This window comes from Strongylocentrotus purpuratus, unplaced genomic scaffold (genome assembly GCF_000002235.5).
Source record: "Strongylocentrotus purpuratus isolate Spur 01 unplaced genomic scaffold, Spur_5.0 spur5_scaffold_20, whole genome shotgun sequence".
NCBI lineage: Eukaryota > Metazoa > Echinodermata > Echinoidea > Camarodonta > Strongylocentrotidae > Strongylocentrotus > Strongylocentrotus purpuratus.
The window spans coordinates 44,244,192-44,264,687 of record NW_022145606.1 but is presented as its reverse complement, the minus strand read 5'-3'; the positions used below and the strand labels follow the sequence as shown (position 1 = coordinate 44,264,687).

The window sequence follows — 20,496 nt, the reverse complement described above, 5'->3', positions numbered from 1 at the left end:
TCATAATTATAAACCTTTAGGTCAGTCAGGAATCCCATGACTTTTACAAGCCGATCCCGATCGCCTGTTTGAATACCAAGATATTTATGATTGGAAATCGAAATTGAAAAAACAAAACATTTTCCTTTTTTATTACATTACAGTCTATTAGGGAAAATGAGTATGGTAAAACCAGTCACTCAAAGATTTGTACTCTTTTGATGCACTTCATGATCATTTAAAAATTCAATTTCGGTAAGGCTTCAACATTACACCATATCACAGACACTGATAACTCGTAGGGCCATGCATCTCAGATTTAACATTGTTAAACAATGACTTTAAGCAGAACTGTGCTATGAGTTTGCGCAATGAAGGGTCGCAAAGACTCAGAATGGCAAAAATGAGGGCATCTGAGAATATAGGGGTGTCAGATCAGGGGGGCGTTTCACAAAGCCTTTTTTCAATGACAAATAACACAAATCATTGACAAATCTGCTGATAACCAATCAGAAGCAAGGATTTCAGTAGCTTATAACACAAATTGTCATTTGTCACTGATGACAAGTTTCGTGAAACGCCCCCCAGGTCAGAGAGGATAAGCTGTTATTAAATTATTTGCCTGGTTCAACCTCGGCGATGAATGCTCGTACGCAACGATCGCATTGCTCATACATCGTGTCGAAAGCTGCCATGTCATGCTGTAAATAGGAAAGGAATAAGAAAAATGAGAAACGTAAAATAAGAAACCAAATTCAATACTGGGGGCTGTTTCATAAAGACTAACCTTGACTTATTAGTTGGAGTTGAGCTACATGTATGGCAGGCCGTTCATGCCACTAGTTCCTCTAACCATTCCTTGCATTGGTTTATTAATTATACTGCATTATTGTAGAGCACTTAGAGACTTCTGATAAAGTGTTAGGCGCTATATAAGCAAGGATAATTATTATTATTATTAATTGACGTACAAATCATGGTCACGAATCTATAGAATTTACCTTTTTTGATATTTCATTGTTGAAGGAAAAAATATTATCCAAAGATCATAATTGAGGGACCAATTGTTAGAGCAATCAGTGGCATGAATGACCTGCCATAGTTCAAGTCCAACTTAAGTCAATCTTAGTCTTTGTGAAACACCCCCTGTTTTACACACAAAAAATGGCAATTTTGTATCAACAATGAAACTTGTAAATCGCATGTAAATATATATACGGTAACAATTTTTTTCTCAATATCTTTTAATGTATCTTTAAACGACTTTAGCTGTTGGCTTTATGTTTGATGATTTGTTATATCTCAATGAACCAAAACCAATACAAAACAATATAATCGCAATAAAACAAACGATGACTAATCCTCAGGCAACCATCATTTAACCCTTTCTGGAATGGGAACTTCTAAGGGTGGCTAAATTGATCACATATAGTTTTTTAAAATGGCAACAACAATATCTTTTTTTTAATCCTCCGTTTTTTATAAAATTGAATGTGTCTGAAAACACTATGCATGGGTTAAAACTTTGTATAAAAAAAAAAAAAGTTGGAAAAAAATTAGAGAAAACAACAAGAAGACTTTGAGCATCTCAGCGTGTTGCCAATTGAAGGAGTTTAAAGCTTATCTCTTCTTTGTTTTAACTCCTGGCAGCAAAAGCATGTGTTTGCAGAAATGTTTGCCCTTTCTACTTCTGCATCTAGTATATATTTCAAGGCTCTGAATCAAGTTATCGAGACAACAATGAAATGATCATCGTGAAGTTGTACATTCTTTGTAACCAAAGAGTATACATACAATGTACAAGGTAAATACCATTGTCAAACTGAGGCCTAGGATTGGGTATGTAACACTGTAACATCAACTATTTATTCAAGCGCTGTGAGTATTTTGTGTATAGGAAGTACATGAAGTAGAAGTAAAGGCAGTAGTACAAGCAGTAGTAGTTAAAGTAGTAGTATAATTAGTAATAATAATAGTAGTAGAAGTGGGTAGAGGTAGTAGTAGCAGTAGAAGTAGCAGTATAAGTATAAGTAGTAGCAGGAGTAGAAGTAGTAGAAATAGTAGTAGTAATTGTAGTAGTATGTGTAGTAGTAGTAGTACTAGCACTAGTAGTAGTAGTATTAGTAGTAGTAGTAGTAGTAGTAGTAGTAGCACTCGTAGTAGTAGTAGTAGTAGCACTCGTAGTAGTAGTAGTAGTAGTAGTAGTAGTAGTAGTAGTAGCACTCGTAGTATTAGTAGTAGTAGTAGTAGTAGTACTAGTAGAAGTAGTAGTAGTAATAGTAGGACTTGTAGTAGTAGTAGTAGTAGCACTCATAGTGGTAGTAGTAGTAGTAGTAGTAGTAGTACTAGTAGAAGTAGTAGTAGTAATAGTAGGACTTGTAGTAGTAGTAGTAGTAGCACTCATAGTGGTAGTAGTAGTAGTAGTAGTAATAGTAGTAGTATTAGTAGTAGTAGTATTAGTACTAGTAGAAGTAGTATTAGTAGTAGTATTAGTATTAATAGTAGTAGTAGTAGTAGTAGCACTCGTAGTAGTAGTAGTAGTAGTAGTAGTAGTAATAGTACTCGTAGTATAAGTAGTAGTAGTAGTAGTAGTACTAGTAGAAGTAGTAGTAGTAGTAGAAGGACTTGTAGTAGTAGTAGTAGTAGCACTCGTAGTGGTAGTAGTAGTAGTAGTAGTAGTAGTAGTAGTAGTAGTAATAGTAGTAGTATTAGTAGTAGTAGTAGTAGTACTAGTAGTAGTAGTAGTAGTAGTACTAGTAGTAGTAGTAGCACTCGTAGTAGTAGTACTAGTAGTAGTAGCACTCGTAGTAGTAGCACTCGTAGTAGTTGTAGTAGTAGTAGTAGTAGCACTCGTAGTAGTAGTAGTAGTAGTAGTACAGTTGAACCCATTTATTAAGGGCACCCAAGGGTAAGAGAATAAGTTGCCACTCTACATAATTTCTATCTCAAGTAAGACAAAATAAATGACCACTATAGACAGGTAGTCTTTGTAGAGAGATAGCCACTAAAGACAGGATTGACTGTAGCTTATATAGAAATACTTACATAGTAAGGGTCTTCAACGATTTCATCTCCGTTCTTTCCATATTTTCCCATTAAGAGAACTTGTGACTTGCTGTCTTTTGGTTTCACCCTGTTAATATTGCTGAAAAGCGAGGTACAAAACAAAACAATAATAATAATAATATCTTCTATACAATAATGTAATTTTATAGTGCATTACCATTAAATGACCAAAAACACTACATTATCCTCATCATTCCAGCCACTGGATTCAATTACTTTTCTGCACATTATAGTAGACATTCTCCACTCCCTGGTGAGCATTCCAGCTAATTGTTTTTTAAAAGGCACGTACTGGCTACCAGGATGCCAAATAATATAATCTAGGATTCTGTTGATTGTCTATAAAGTGCTAATCGGTCAAGCCCCAAGTTAGGTTCTGGTACTGTTAAAATCAATTCTCAACAAACATACCCACAACCTGCGAAGCACCCAAGATTCTCTATTATTGCAATTCTCATCACATTAAACAAAAAAGACATCAGGAGATCGGGCACTAGCAATTAATTACCGTTAGAATTTAGGAAATAATAATAATCTGGATTTATATAGCGCTTTCAGGATAATATTACCCCAGTCATTGGATTCATATTCATTCATGCACAATGTGCACCATCTCCACTCCCTGGGGAGCATTCCTGCTATATGGTCACCGTGAGGGCAAATGGCAATTAATAAAACAAAGGCTTTTGTCATCCTACCAGGTCCCTATTTCTCTCCTGGGTATGGAGTAGCAAATTTAGTTTAATGCCTTGCCCAAAGACATATAAAAGTATATTATTATCATAGTGAGAACGGTCAAACATACCTTATGTTGCTCTGATCGAACCCAAATATGTACTGAAAATCTTTGAAATCTTGTTTGGTGATCTGTAAGAAAACAAGAGAAAATTTAAACATGTTATCTCCTTAGAAGTACAAATCTACATTACAGCCTTATTCTTAAACCGTACAGGACAGGGATTCTTCTAATTCAATTCAATTCATTTTTTTCCTCATTTGATTTGAATGAATAGAACATTCAAAATGACGATAACATTTATAATAATAATAATAATAAAAACGGTGCTTATAAAGCACTTTCCATCAAAGTCTCTAAGCGCTATAACAAACAAAATACAACGATAAACAATTACATATTAGACAAAACAAAAACTTACAAATAAACCTACAAATTACAATACATATGAAATATACATCAATGTGAACAGAGTAAGTTAATCATCAAAAGCAATTTTAAATAAATGTGTCTTAAAGACAACTTTCGAATTGGTTGACAGTCTGGCAGTTTTTGCGGGTAAAAGGTAGTTTGTTCCAAAGTTCAGCTGAAGTTTTGCAAAAAAGAGCACTAAAGAGAAATTAACAAGTATTAAACACACACAAAATTTAAATACAGTGGAATTTGTAAATCCCTAAAAGCCTATTAATGGCAAACCCCATTACAAAAAAGAATAAATGTGTATATATATATATGTATATGAAACAAAGACAAAACAAAAGCAAAACCACAAAAATGGCATTAAAAATATTATTTAAAAGGCACATGAACTATAGTTATCAAATGGGATAAAATAAAAATATTGAAGGGCTAAATTCATCACATTTTGTTCTTCAAATTGGCAACAAGGCATCTTTCTTGTAATGCTACACTACTCTAATAAAGTGTAACTTCTATGAAAACCATATGCATGCCATGGGTAAATACTGATGAAAAATTGAAAAAGTGGCCAAGTTGATTTAAAAAAAAAAAAAAATTATAACAATAATTTTGAACCTCTCAATGTGTTGCCAATTTAAGGATTTTAAAACTTATAATATCATTTTATATATTATTATTTTATATTTTTAGGAGGGAGGGGGGGGGGGGGGGGGAGGGGGGTTAGGAATATCTTATTTTTTTTCTCAGGAAACTAATACCTGTCTAGCAATATGTTTGCTTCGTTTGCGTCCCATTTTCTCCAAAGTCTGGTTTGTCCTGGAGTCTGGTTCATCTCCGATCTGGTACGTCGAGGTCGCTGCACTGTCGATCTTCCAGTCCGAGGCGAAACCCTTCTCTTCCGCCAGCTGCCTGAAGAGGGCCTCGCTTGTCACAGATCGGCAAATGTTACCTGGGGGGGGGGGGTGTTTCACAAAGATCCTAAGTCAAACTTATCTCTAAGTTGGACTCTAAGACCTCCGTATTTGGCTAGAACAATGAGATCACTGTTCACTGTTTTTCTTCTCATTTTGAGATGGCTGTAGCTATGGGGCTCAAACCAACGCAAGATTGACATAAACATCATACTCTATCTACCTTCACAACACAACACAAGACAACACAACACAAGAGGCCACAGTCTAAAGATCGTAAAACAAAGATGCTCAACGAAGATTAGACAGGATGCATTCAGCCAACGTGTCATCAATGACTGGAACACACTTCCTGAAGAGGTAGTCACTGCTACCACGGTGAATGCCTTTAAAGCCAGACTGGATCGAGTATGGAAGGACAAGCGTTTCTGCTCCCCATATGAGTAGAATACCCCACGCAGAACTGAGCCAGACACTTACCAAGAAGACACCCAACTACGAGAAGGAAGAAAATGAAATTGAACTGGAAGCCCGACTGCTGAGAACACAGCATTCTTCCAGAATCTCGGGTAAAAGGTAAATGTTCAGTTTGTAAAAATCTGTATTTAAAAAAATATAATCTTTTTTCTTTATATTTTCTAGTGGTTAGAAGTGACAATTGTGAACATCTGAAATGTTGATCTCTATCAAAAGTTCTTTACTCAAAACGGATCCCATATTTTTAGGGTCTACCTTCTGCCAATGAGAAGGTTTTTAGTGAGCAAACCTGTACACCCTCTAGGATTTTCTTAGTCGGTGATGCGCGCTCGCCATGTTCTTCTGCTACGAAAATCATTGGATACAAATACGTCAAAATCTGCAAGATCGTCAACAAATGGTGAAAGACAGTTACAGATCCGTGATTATAGGTAGATCTAATCTATGTTGTGAAATGTATCATTGTATTTTCTTTTCTTATTTTCATCAATTTTTATTTTTACATCATTTTTTTCTCTCTGCTAATTTTTTAAGTGGACGGCGAGCGCACAAATCGTAGGTGTAGTAGAATCCTTATGCCCGGACATTGGCCTCCCTATTAAAAGTAGGCTAGATCTAAGTTTACAAAATTTCTATCCATTTTACTTTTAAAATCATAGATTTCTAGGTCTATTACCAAAATGGTAGGCCTATGATTCAACCCACTCCAGCAAAGCATAGAGACAATGCTAATGCGTATTGATCTCTACTCTAGCACTGTATACGTGCTGAGAGGCAGCAATTGCACACAATACACACATTGCGTACAATTGCACACTATTAAATGCACACAATGAATACGAAGTTCAGGGGGTGTTTCACAAAGATTCTAAGTTGAACTTATCTCTAAGTTGGACTTAAAAATTATGGAAAGCCGTTAGCATCTTTGAAAATATTTTGTAAAAGTTATTTTGAAAGGCATAAATTGTTGATTCAAATCATTCATAGATCTAGACTATTTTCTATCATCAAGGAGATTTCATGTTCTTGATGTGGAATTTATAAAAAAGTCTAAAATACTTGAATTTCTGCTTTTGAGTATATTTCATTTTAAGGCTCCAATGGCTGTCCATAATTTTTAAGTCCAACTTAGTGTTAAGTTCTACTTAGGATCTTTGTGAAACACCCCCCAGGACTTACAAAAGATTAGGTTAGTGGGGCTAAGGTAAGAGAGTAGTGGCAAACTGCACCTGTAAAATGTGGTCGAAATTGACCTATTAATAACTAGCGAGACTATTTTTCAGGGAAACGAATATATACTCACCGAGACAAACAAATAAAACGGATTTATTTGCAGCAACAGCCATGGCGGAGATCAAGAATCTGTCTTTCCTTTCAAGTTTCACAAAAATTGTCAGACGGCTTTAGTTAAGGTGTCGTCAAATAAATAAATTGAAAATATAAATCTGTAAAATGCACACATTATTCTTGGGCAGCGGTCGCAGGGTGGGAGAATGCAGTGGCAGATCCAGCCCCCCCCCCCCCCTGGGAAAAAATGTGTATTTTTACATTTTTAACGTTAATTTTACCTTTTGGGGGAGATGCCCCCCCCCCCCCCCCCTGGCGCTCAAGGAGGGGGGGGGGGTGCAATTTTTTTAAATTTTCTAGGGCAAAAAAAAAAATGCTGTTTAAAAAGGACTGGAATCGGAAGTTCGTTAGAAAACATAAAATGCATAAACAAACGTCGAAGTAACAATAAGGAAAGAAAAAAGCTTTGGAAAACAACTTATTAAAAAGAGGGTACAACACTTTTCAGTGACTCCTATAAGCAGGCACGTAGCCAGAGTTTGATGTTGGGGGGGGGGGGGGGGACGTACATGTAATCATCCATACATGTGAATTTTAGTTGATTGCAATCAAGAAAATGGTGATACCCGTATGTTGCTGATAAACTGTACTTTAGTCTTGCTTTATGCCTTTCTCATCCACTGTGGTGGGAAATCTTGTAGATTAATGAGCTAGAATGCAATAAATCTCTCAAAACAAATAAAGTTATTCCCGTGGGGTTAGATTTCCATTTGCAGGCCAAACAAATGAAAAAGATTAAATTCAAACGGCATTTGAAAGATAATACCAATTTAGAACTTCCCTAAAAAAGGGAGCTTGAAATTGTCTTTAAGTGGAAAAACAACACTATTAGTTGTTCAATTAAATTCAATTCAAAATGGTTTATTTCAAATAAAATTTTCATCGCGGCATTTAGCCGAATTACAAAAGTTTACAAACAAAATTAATAACACATAATGTAGTATATAGACAACACGATATAGATAATTTTGAACAATAAATCAGTATAAATACGAGAAATATAGCTCATTGCAACGTATGAAAACACAAATTAGAAAGAAATCAAAATTAATTAGCATAAAGTAACATAGTTCTACTGAAATCATGTGAAAGAAGAAGGACTGAAGTAAGCAATAAACGGTAAACGGAGCAGTGTATGTGGTGGGAAATATCGAGAGTACGAGAGTAAAACTGAAAATTGAAGAGTTTGCAAATACAATATAAATTATTGAAATTAAGAGTGGGAGAGATTTAAAGAGGAAGAGTAAAGGCTGAGAGGGGGAAAGGCACTGGCGTACCTATGGGGGCAGGGGGGGCAGAGTGCCCCCCCTGACGGGCTCCAGGGGAAAAAAAGAAAAAGGGGAAAGAAAAGAAAAGAAAGGAAAAGGAAAGAAAAAGAAAAAAGGAAAGGGAAGAAAAAAGGAAAGAAAGAGAAAAAAGGAAAAAAAAAGGAAAGAAAAAAGGAAGAAGAAGAGAAAAGGAAGAAAAAGTGAAAAGAAAAGGAAAGGAATAAAAATGGGGAAATTTTTTTAAAAAAAAGACCATGGCCGTACGCACCAGGGGGGGGGGGGGGACAGTTGACCCCAGATATTTTGAAAACGTACAGTTTTTTTTCCTGAAAAAGTAGCATAGGCCTATACCAAATCCTTCAATTCTACTTTTGAAAATGCAAAAGTACCCTCATGACCAGTTCGGTCGCTCGAACTCCCTTCACTCCTTTTGCTTTTTAAATTCTTCAAAAACTTTTAACGCATCTTTCCCCCTCCCCCACCAGAAAAATATTCCGCATACGGCCCTGAAAAATTAAAACAAATGAAAATAGGAAAATATAAGTGATATAACAAATTTGAAACTCTTCGCTGGCGCGACTGCTTGCTAGCCTATTTTGTATTAAATGTTTTCACTTGCTTGTCCCCTTGAAAAAAGAAAAGGATTAGTATTGCCTAGAATACAATTGTGCCTGCCCTGACGGTCCCCGACCTGCAACCATGGCAACAATAACACACAATATGTACCAAATGTTACTAAAAGAGACTAATTCATTTTTCTCGCTCGCTACACTCGCTCGCGAATAAAATGAATAGACATTGCTTTGGAAACAATTGTGCCCACCCTTGACCTGCAACAATTTCATTAAAAATGGAAGAGTTTTTTCGCCCTCTCGCCAAAAAGGAATTGAATCGCGTTAAACGCGATTGCGTCCATCCTGACCTGCACCAATAAAAACAAGTTTATTTATTAATTTCTATTAAAAGAGAATTTTTTTTTTTTGCTTGCTCGCTATGCTCACTCGCCAAAATGGAATTGACACTGCTAACGTGTCCGCCCCAACCTGCAACAACCAGTTAATAATTATGTACCAAACGTTATTCAAAGAAGTTTTGGTGTGCTCGTGCTCGCCAAAACGGAATTAACATCACCTTAGACATGATTGTGTAAGCCCTGCCCTGCAACAAAAAAATCTGAAATTTATGAACCAATTATCATTACAAAAATTTTACTCGCTCGCTCGCCAAAATAGAAATAACGCCGCTTTTAATAATCACGTCCCTGACATGGAACAATGAACCCAAGTTTATATACCATATTTTCCCTATAAAAGAGAAGTGATTTTTTTTGCTCGCTCGCTACGCTCGCTCGCCAAAATAGAAATAACACCGCTTTTAATAATCACGTCCCTGACATGGAACAATGAACCCAAGTTTATATACCATATTTTCCCTATAAAGAGAAGTAAATTTTTTTGCTCGCTCGCTACGCTCGCTCGCCAAAATAGAAATAACACTGCTTTTAATAATCACGTCCCTGACATGGAACAATGAACCCAAGTTTTATGTACCATATTTTCCCTAAAAAAGAAAAGTGATTTTTTTTTTCGCTCGCTACGCTCGCTAGCTCGTGGAATTATGTGCCCACCACTAACCTACTACACTATCATTAAAAAGAGAAATGTAGGGGGTTGCCTGCCCGCCAAAATGGGATCGACATTGCCTTTAACACGATTGTGCCCGCCCCCTACCTGCAACAATGAAACAAATTTTATATAGCAATTCATTGAGAGAAAGATGTATTTTCGCTTGCTAGCTAAAATGGGTATAAAATCACCCTAAACACAATTGTTCCCGCGCCCTGCATGGGACAATTGAACCTAGTTTAAGTGGCAATTATTAAAAAAGAAGTGATTTTTTTCTTGCTCGCTACACTTGTTTGCAAAAAAATGAAATTAACGTCGCTAACAAGTGAATGTTCCCACCCCAACTTGCAACAATACCAGTTTATATACCAAACGTTACTTAAAGATTTTTTTTTGCCCGCTCGCTCGCCAGAAGTGAAAATTAGCATCGCCTTTTTTGTTTGTTTCGGTCGCTTGCCCCCCCTGACGGAGTACCCCAGGTACGCCACTGGGGAAAGGTATAGACAAAAGTAGTAGAAAGCGACAATGGAAAATTCACATAGGAGGATACGAAGAAGAAGACAATGAAGCAGAATAAGAAATGGAAGGAGAAAAAAAAAGAGGAAAAAGAAGAAGAAAGAGATGATAAAGATAAAAGAGTTAAAATAATAAAAGAGCAAAACAAAGTGGAAATATATAACCATGCCTAAAGTGTACAAGAGATGGGGTGAAGAGGGTGGTAAACTTTGTCATGATAGATTCAGTTAAATTCCAAAAAAGTTAAATTCCATATGGTAAAACTATGGAAAATTGAGTTTTAAAATACATAAAATGTCATTAAACAAAAACAATACAAACATGGTAGGAGTGTAAACACAGACAAAGGGAAGGCAATAAAATCAAAGAATGAAGGAAGAAGGGAATGTAGAAGGGAAAGAAGAACAAACGAAAAAATAAGGAGAGGAAGAAATAAGCCTAGAAATAAAGAAAAAAGAAATACAAGGGAAAAAAGGAAAGGAAAAGAAGAACAAAAGAAGTAGAAGAAGGAGGGAAAGAAAAAGAAGAAAAAGAGCATATGAAAAACTTTCGTTCATCTGCTCCGCACGCATCGCACCGTGAGCTACAAACACGTGAAATTCCTTACCATTTCATGCATTTCCTACGCTAAATCACAGCAACAGCCTAACTGAACCCACTTTTAATACCATCTCGGCCGGTGTTTTAAAATTCAATGTTTTCTCTTTATTATGATATAAATTTGAAATAATTTCATTCATGGGGAAAGGTTGCACTTTTTGCTTAAAAATGTTCCAAAAAAACCTTTCACGACACTTTCTCTATGGAGGTCAACCGATTTTCGCCAAAAATTCGTCAACTCTCCATACTCATCTTGGCTGTAGAACTGATACGATGGCCGAATTGCACCATCTCGCATATCAAATTGAAGCTGAGGGTTTAACGATTCCAGTTATGTATCATTCATTTTGATTGGATAAGGGGAAAAGGTTGCACTTTTGCATCCAATGATTTGCTGTCTCTTATACATGCTCCTTTTTGCGCAAGAGCATGAAATATGCCACACTACACGAGTTCCATAGACGTACACATTAGCGTGCGAACTTTTGCGTTGCATGTGATTTGAAACGGCACGTCTCCTCTCGGAATGTTCTCCGAACCGGTCCATTTTGTGTAGTTATTTCTATCAATATGTGAGTTTCAACCTTAAATATGGAAAGAAGAAGACATGTAGACTGTAGTAATGATAATTAAATGGTGATACATCATGGATTTGTTGTGTAATTTGCCAGTGACCAAGAAGAAACACAAAGGATTTTGTAAAATTGTTCGTCGTAAACCTCAGACCGTGAGAGAGGAATATTCCATTTGATTGTGGGGTTAGATATTATAATTAGTGAACTCCTTGATATTGAATTATCGATATGAATTCATTCTTCAACAGTTTTAAAGTCTTGTTATTGTTTTTGTGTCGTCTTAGAGTTTCATTAAAAGACATAAACATGCAAATGCAATCGTCCTTGTTTTATGTTTATGTTATGAACAAGACCCATTCTCCCTATTTTGTCATAATGGACGCACCCAGGGACCAGTCGACCCTCTGTGTTACGCGCCAGTGCACACTGCGGCACTTGGTGCGAAGCTCTGTGCAGAGTTGACCGGCTCGGTGACCAATCCATTTTATGAACGAATTCACCCAAAACTTTTCCATATGGGGTGTCAAAGAACAACAAAGCAAATCAAAACAAAAAGATGATGAAATTGCCAAGCCTGAAGGGTACAAGAAAAGGAGGATCATTCATCGTTTTCTTTGGTTAAGTGCACGGATGAGGTAAGGAATTGCACTATTTTGCGTTTGTTTAGTTTTACATCTCAGTTCAGGGATTTGAGGTTTACGTCTTAATGTTCTTAAATTATTTTCCGGAGGGAAATACTGTTAAATTGATCAGTGTAGAGTAAGGTCTTTTGGAAGAACGACAAGCAATCAGAGAGAGATTCAAGGTTCAAATCATCTAGTACATAATATTTGAGGGACGCGATCTGACATTGACATTTCTCTATCCAAGAGAACACCTAGATTCTTAACAGTGATTGATCGAAGGGCTTAAGAATATATCACCAACTTTTAGCTTAAGATCTGGTAGATTGCGTAAACTGTGAGGTGAGGCTACTACAAAGAATTCTGTCTTTGAGTCATTCAACTTCAATTTATTAACTAACATCCAATTTCCAATATCTGAAATGCAATTTTGAAGTCTAAAAAAAGCAACAACTAAGTCTCCTGGGATTTTGGGATTGAAGGAAGTATTGGGTGTCATCTGCATAAAGATGGTAATTGATACAATGGTATCTAATAATATTACCAACTGGGAGAGATAAAACGCGGCTTGCCATAAGCTCGCGCCAGCTCGCCACAACTCGAGGCTCCAACTCGGCTAAGTGGGAGCCCTGCATTACATTCAACAACTGACAGGTGATCCACATATCTGAAGGTAGTTGAGTTCTGGAAAGATGGATTATTAACGTCATTAACAATCGCTAGAAAAATTGGACCTAATTTTTCGAAGCGACTTAAGTGATACCAATACAGTAAATAATAGTCTCATTTTCAGACCATTGTACCAATTGTACGTTTTATGCTGTGCAAATATTCAATCAATTTAGTTTTGGCCAATACAAGAAGTGAGTTATTGATATATAGACAAATGCTCATGTACCATTTACAGCTAATTTTATGTATGTTATTACCAAAGCAGGAAAACAAGCCAGTCAGTCACTCAATAGCGTCTGACAGTGAAGTCTAGCAAGTAAACGGGTTTTCCTTGCATAATTTGAATATTAGGACACTGCTAACGTTTATATTTCACAGATAGATCAAACATTATATATTCATAATTCTTGCAAATTTCTACAGAATTTGATGTTGGCTGCAAAAGGGACATATATCTTCAAGGCAATTCCAAAAGAGCATATTGCTCCGACTGTCTCATTTTCGCTCGCGTGAACATTGCCAGCACAAACTACTGACCTCTGCCTCCTGAACGGATCATCGCCCATTCCATTCACTATACGTTACGTACTATAAAGGCTGTATTGTCTGACCGTTCATGAATATTCATGTTTTTGCTAAACTCGGCAAAATGTTTGCTTTTACTAAATGGAAAAATTACGGTGGGGGGTTGGATGAAATGGACATAATGAAATAGGCAGAAGTGATCTATGATAATTCATGCTGTTTATGTTTCGTGTGCTCGACCTATAATCTTCAAATCGCTTGGTAAACTGAGTCCAAAGTTAGACTTGTTTCACATGTGTATTATAGGCAATGACGAGCTTGCAACCTATTTTGAAAAATTACGGTGGGTGAACTTTCAAAAGTCAATGAGACATGAGGGCTCCAATGAAAGAGCTAGTGATAACGTACGTCGGGGTGGATGTGCTTTTCGTTTAAACAAAAAATGAATTTTTAACGATTTAAAAAAAAACGTCCATAGGCTAACATGTTAGGCTGCCGACTCAGATCATGCTCTGACGATAGGGGGCGTTGTGAAATGAGACTAACCGGAGCCATATGCTTGTGCGTCACTTATTGAAATGTGCGAATATGAAAAAGGCGCATTACGTACTAATGATAAAATAATAATAATAACACTAATAACAATGATAATTAATCAGAGTAATAAAAATAGTAATAATAACAACAATTACCATAATAGCAATAATGATAATATTCACACAGCGCTTGATATTGTAGGCGCCGTAATAGTTATATACTAGCCGAGCGGTTCCGATAAGGTGCTTCATCCTACCGGGTAACCATTTACCGTACACCTGGTGGAGAGTGGCAAATATCTTGCCAAAGGACTTTAGCGCCGCGGCAGGACTTCTCCTGGAAGGTTTGAACATTAAACAAATGGAGTCGATCCTTTGAAATTCTGAAATACTTACCTAGCTTGGCCATATGTTACCTGATGTTTAAACTTCAAACTTTCAACTATTTTGTTGTATTCATTTATAATAATTTATTTTTCAAAACTCCAATTCCTTTTTGTACATAACATAGAAGCAAAGTATTTCCATAGTCCTAGTTTTTATACAAACTGAAACATAATTACAACAAAGCGTTTTTTATCGTTGGATAAAACGAACATAAATACAACATAATTCATGGTTTATAATTTCACAATGTATAGGATTAAAATATATCCCAATTACATAATAAAAAAAACTATTACCGTACTACACATTTATTTCTTCCAAAAACTAGAAGAAGCATTCCTTTTTTCAGAATAATACTGAATACCTACAAAGAAAATAGAGTTTCATATTTCTGAGCATAATTATTATTATACAGAATCGAAATTATGTGTTATTTCCTTTTATTAAAACATCTACCCCAAATTTTGCCCTAGCTTCTCAATCGAGATGAAAGGCAATTTCCTTTTTAAACAATTCGTCCCTATTTTCACGAAGTGACGGTAGTGAATGATAATCCCATACAATTTGCGTGCGGATTTTCCTCACTACCGTCACTTCGTGAAAACAGGAACGAATTGGACAAGGTTTATTAAACATTCGACTATTCATGTAAAAACGGTAATAATGGTGATGATGGAGACGATGACGATGACGCTAATATATAATACAAATAGAAATTATAATAATGATAATAGCAATGATAATGGTAATAGAAGCGATAATAATGATAGAAATTATAATAATGATAGAAATATGATAATAACAATAACAATTATGATAATATACACATTATCTTGAATTTGATACCATCATAATTGATCAGATTAACATTTTATTTCAGGAGGCAATGATTAGTTTAGTTTTGTCTCTATAATGCAAGTGCATAACATTCACGACAGCATTTAGACTGCAATATCTGTTTTCATGGTTACATCAATATCCATAATGCGTGTTTTCTGCGTATCTTCCCTACACATCCCGTACCACCAATCGTAGAACACAGGATGGCGAGCCTGCCACTGGTACATCTCTGGAAACAATGATTTTATGAGCAAAGTCCTGATAATAAAGCACAAGATCTTTCCGTTATCCGCAGTGTGATTGGTCAACATGGTTGACCCCTTCATCACGTGACCTAACCTTCTCCACGAGAAGTACTCCAGATACTTTTGCTGGTCGCGATCCAGGAGATGGATGTAGTCGATGAACTCTTGAACGGTCTTGAAGTCATCGAGGTGTATGAACGAGTGAGGCGGAGTCAGTCGCTCGTAATCGGCTTTCGGCGCTCCGAACACAATCGGAACGGTGCCGACGGCGAGAGAGTTAAACCAGAGCTTTTCAGTGATGTACTCTGGACATTGGCTGTTTTCTAGAGCTAAGTGGAATTTGTATTGTCCCCGCATTTCCCAGCATTCTTTCTCCGAGCGGGGGCAGTCCAGATGCCCGCATAGACCATAGGTGTCGATCGGCAAGTACGTCTGGAGTTCTTGCACAAAATCTCTCCTGGCCCAGCTAGTGTCGTTGCAATTGCTCGCAACCCATAACATCAACTTCTCCTTTCGAAGAACCTTCGGGTCTTTGTCCTTCTGCTCTGTGTCCAGGTAGTAGTATCCAGGAGCGATGTCCGACTCGCTCATATAAGAGATCGAGATATTGAAAGGATTACCGAACTCTCTTGGAGGGCTCGCCGGTGGTCCATGGATAGGAGCTTCCTTCGAATGGAACACCCAGAGCTGCCCAGGCAACCGGGTTTGACTAGCGATGCCCAGGTTCGTTTATCGATGTGGAAGATCACAACGTCACTCTGTTGAAAGTCCGCCAGGTCGTTCCCAACCTTCATCTCAATCCGACAGTTGGAGAACTTACATTTTGATCTCGTCCAGAAGTGTTTGGAAGTACGCTGCAGGCACGACTCCCTACACATCTGCAATATCTTGATGACGCAATCAGTGCTGGAGTTACGAAGAGCCGAATCCTGGAGCTTGTACAACAACCTATTGGCCTCGAACGTAGTTCTAGCTGTCTTATTACTCAACATCTTCCTCATCCATGATGTATCTGCGTCACTATCAGATTTGATATCCCGATTAACTGCTGCTGTCTTCATAACATCCGGGCTTAGTTTAAGATCTTCTAATTCTGGTATATATTCGTAGTAATCATCAATCGATTGGGGTCGGACTGTTTCATTTCGGTATGGAACTCTGCCCACGGCTGCGACATATTTGTTTTCAGAATAGGTGAGAGAGATCAGATAAAGCCTCAGCTCAACATAAGCTTTGAAGAGCACTATCATTAACAGGGCGCCACCTACGATGGTCATACGAGTCCACAGAGTCTTAACGTTCATGGTGGTATTCATGTACATAGTGCCTAGAGGAAACCAAGCAGAATTTGGAGGTCATTGTTAGATTAAAGTTCATTAAAGAAATGATTCAAACTTGTATAGGCATATCAAGGATTGTAAGAAGGAGGAAGATTATTTATAAATGAGAGACGAATTAAAACAAATGAGTTCCGTGATTATTTCACGTGTTAATTGTTTCACATTTCACAAAAAAGAATTCACAAAATTGACAAAATTAGAACATAATATGAAATATACTAAAAGTGTCACATTATATAATAATTAATTATTTGAAAAGACGTCGAAAATTAATTGTATTGAGTAGGAGGTTATACAGGGTGAATTGTGAGGACCTATTAAAAAGCTCAGCTTGTAATTTTTAGGTTCCCATGAATAAAACTAAACATTTGATTGAAGTGGTTGCAATGGTGGATGACGTAACAATAATAATTGTTTGTCTTTATCTTTCTTACAACTCTTGACAAGGGAAATCTTCAGCAATTATAGCGGATTCGCAATGGTTCAGAGGTAGCGCATTGATATGGTAACCGGGAGGTCCCAGGTTCGAAACCAAGTAGGTATGCCCTAATTCCCCTTGCAAAAGCATCACATGTAGAAGTAGTAGTAGTAGTAGTAGTAGTAGTAGTAGAAGTAGTATTTTATTTTCAGTATAAAAAAAAATGAAACATAAAAAAACCAAAATGTATCATCCATATCTGCAGTGGCGGATCCAGGGGGGGCCGAAACGGCCGCGGCCCCCCCCCCCCTATTGGCGGCGCAAAAAAAAAAGAGAAAAAAAAAGGAGAAGAGAAAAGAAAGGAGAAGAGAAAAGAAAAGAGAAGAGAAAAGAAAGAAGAGAGAGAGAGAGAGAGAGAAAAAAAAAAGAGGATCCCCCCCCCCACCTCACTCCCACTCCGGGGTCGGAGGGACCGATTTTGTGTTCCCAAAATTTCCGATAAAGGGTTACTTTTCACGCAACAAAGTCCGGCCTGTAATACACACAAATCCGGCCCGCACTGACTCTACACACCGAAGATAAAGGGGTGCTTTCAAACTCAGAGAGGGAACATACATGCGCATACCCTAGATAACACTGAATGGGTGGGGGTGGGGGTGGGGTTGGGAAGGGGAGAAGAGAAAAGTCGGGTGAAAAGGGGGGAAAAAGACAAGGAAATGGCGCTAAGTGACAGTAATCGGGAGATTTGGGGTCATTCCAGAAGGCTTGGGAAACGTTATTGATAGAGGGGGCCGGGCCGGCCGCATAAAATTTCGAGCCACGGATTCAAAGTTAAACGTTACAAACAGCCCCTGCTTTTTGAAAAAAAATTGAAAAGGGCACAATGTTTTGGATGTCTTTCAAATAGAAGCTATATACTAAATAGTCAAATTTTAAATTAACGGTAGGGCCGCTTCACAACTCTTATTTTGCCCTTCATTTGGATTCAGCTCATACCAACTCGCTTGTGCTTATTTTGAACTCATGTAGGGTAGTGATAAAGACAGCGGCGGCGATCCTGGGCCCGATAGAGAGACACGTCCCCCCGGAAATTTAGATATATAGCTAGAAAGAAATACAATGTATCGGAAGAACGTACATATTGGACCAATGCATAATTTTAGCATTCTACATTGCAAAATCTCGCTTGGTCGCTCCGCTCCGGCCCTCGCCCGATAACACAAAACTACGCGGGAGAGGAGGGAACTCAATTCAGACAAGGGTAAGAGTCAAAAACGGTACTCTTTCTAATGATTTAATGAAACGTCAAAGCTTCCGTGCTTCGCGCGGGAGGGGTATAGAAACTGAATCAGACAATGATTAAGAATCGAGAACGTACAACGAATCGTCTTCTTTCTCTAATAATTTAATGGAACGTCAAAGCTTCCCGCTTCGCGCGGGACAGGTAAGGGGGGGGGGGGACTCAATTCAGACAAGGATTAAGAGTCGAGAACGGTACTCTTTCTCTAATGATTTAATGAAACGTCAAAGCTTCCGTGCTTTGCGCGGAGGGGGTATGGAAACTGAATTCAGACAATGATTAACAACCGAGAACGGTACAACGAATCCTCTTCTTTCTCTAATAATTTCATGAACATTAAAGCTTCTGCGCTTCGCGCGTAATGGGGGGGGGGGGGGGGAGGGGGAGGGGGGAGGGGACAGCGAGCTGCCCGAATATGAATTTGTTATATCTTTTCTCGTATATTTGGTGATAAATAACACTTTCACAAAAACATCATTATATTCTCAAATTTTTGCTCGCTCGCTTTGCTCACTAGCCGATTGTGAAACTAGAAAATTACTTTTTCGGGCAAGAGGCTTCAGCCCCCACCCCCCCCCCCCCCGATGAAAATGTCAAAAAAAATTACCGTTATGGTGCTTCTAATATGACCTTGTCAGTATTGGTATGTTGAGTTGAAAAACTGTCTGCGCAATTTTCAAATTCCCGGCCCCCCCCCCCCCCCCTATTGGAAAATCCTGGATCCGCCGCCTGCATCTGTATTTAGCAATTATAGTTACGTAGGCCTACATGTATAATAAACACGGATGGACAGCCCTGTCTAGCAATAACTACATGATAATATCGCTGGTTTTAGGGGTCAAAGCTACGCAAAGTACAAAACATACAAACAGTACAAAATAAAGCAACAAACTTAGACGATATTAAAGCGTGTCTCGCCCATAGTTTACAAGAGGGATTAGACTGGCCCTGCAGGTCACTGACAGGTGGTTATCTCATCAACTCAGCTCTCAGTTAACATAAGAAAAAAAGGAATCATGGGGGACCAATGGTCACCGATTAGGCATGGCTTGTTATATAGAGGGCGCAAGTAGCTACATAATACACATGCTTTCCTAGCAGTATGGTAAAAACCCAAAGCATCGTCAATTCATTATAAGAATCTGCAAATGCCTATAGTAGGCTATACTGTATTACTAATGGCTTTATTAACCAACTCAAATGCTTGTCCACCTTTATAAGCAAGAAGGTTTGTTATCGGTTATCATAATAAATTCGAGTATCTAAAAATTTATATTGGTAATATTCTATTCTTGTATTAGCACAATGACATTTATATGATGTAACATCCCAATGCGCTTCAATTAAAGACCTAATTATTTATTTTATTCATGATATAATACAAAATATGATTAGGGGACTTGCAAGCCCAAACAAAAGTTATCTACAAATTACATGTATCTGCATAAAGGCCTGATCAGGGCCCCGTTGCACAAACTTGCCATTGGTGGTAACTTTGCCATCATGGTAACTACCATGGAACCCTTGATCTTGATTGGATGTTGAGCCCTATTACCATGTTAGTTGCCATTTATGGCAAAGTTACCATCAATGGTAAGTTTTATGCAACGGGCCCTAGTCTAATAGTGCAGAGTGCAGAACAATACGCACATCGACTGCCAAGGGATTGTACCTTCCAAATATATACAATAGAATGTGGTGAGGCCGCATTTACATTTATCGATTATTGCAAACTAAGATGTATCTTTGCATTGAAGTTAGGATCTTCTTCTTGTTCATTAACCCAAGGTTATTTGAAGAAAATCGTTGTACCCCTGTTTTTGGCCGCTCCATAGCAAAGGGTGTATAGACATATTATAATTACTATAGTCTATGAATATATACATTTTACAAAGGCGTCATTAGGCGTCTGTAAAAAACATATCGTCAGTTTGAGGGAAGAAAGGACAAGGTATTAATGTATGCTGACGATACGTTTTTATATTTCAGTAGTAACAATGTTCAAGAGTTGACAACGACTTTAAACAAAGACCTAGAATCCGTATGTGAATATCTAAACTGAAATTAAATGTTAAGAAATGTGAGTTTCT

The 20,496-nt window shown here is 37.6% G+C and overlaps 2 protein-coding genes across 2 annotated transcripts; both read right to left on the bottom strand.

Annotated features, from left to right (window-relative positions):
* Positions 1–217: 217 nt before the first annotated feature.
* Positions 218–7,014, bottom strand: LOC591824 (low molecular weight phosphotyrosine protein phosphatase). The gene is made up of 5 exons (XM_030993427.1): positions 6,893–7,014; positions 4,960–5,150; positions 3,851–3,912; positions 3,025–3,124; positions 218–680 (listed from the first exon to the last, which is right to left on the bottom strand). The coding sequence occupies exons 1-5, from the start codon at positions 6,933–6,935 to the stop codon at positions 594–596; spliced, it is 483 nt and encodes a 160-aa protein (XP_030849287.1). The 5' UTR covers positions 6,936–7,014; the 3' UTR covers positions 218–593.
* Positions 7,015–15,204: 8,190 nt separating this feature from the next.
* On the bottom strand, positions 15,205–15,939 carry LOC115927742 (glycoprotein 3-alpha-L-fucosyltransferase A-like). Its single transcript, XM_030993984.1, has one exon. It carries the CDS (start codon positions 15,937–15,939, stop codon positions 15,205–15,207), a length of 735 nt encoding a protein of 244 aa, XP_030849844.1.
* Between the last annotated feature and the right edge of the window lie 4,557 nt (positions 15,940–20,496).

Coding starts and splice junctions, on each gene's coding strand:
- LOC591824 (XM_030993427.1), bottom strand. CDS start 6,935: ATGGCTGTTGCTGCAAATAAATCCGTTTTATTTGTTTGTCTCG. Junction 3,913..4,959: donor GCAAACATATTGCTAGACAG/GTATTAGTTTCC, acceptor GTTTTCTTACAG/ATCACCAAACAAGATTTCAA. Junction 681..3,024: donor TCGTTGAAGACCCTTACTAT/GTAAGTATTTCT, acceptor TCCTATTTACAG/CATGACATGGCAGCTTTCGA.
- LOC115927742 (XM_030993984.1), bottom strand. CDS start 15,939: ATGAGCGAGTCGGACATCGCTCCTGGATACTACTACCTGGACACAGAG.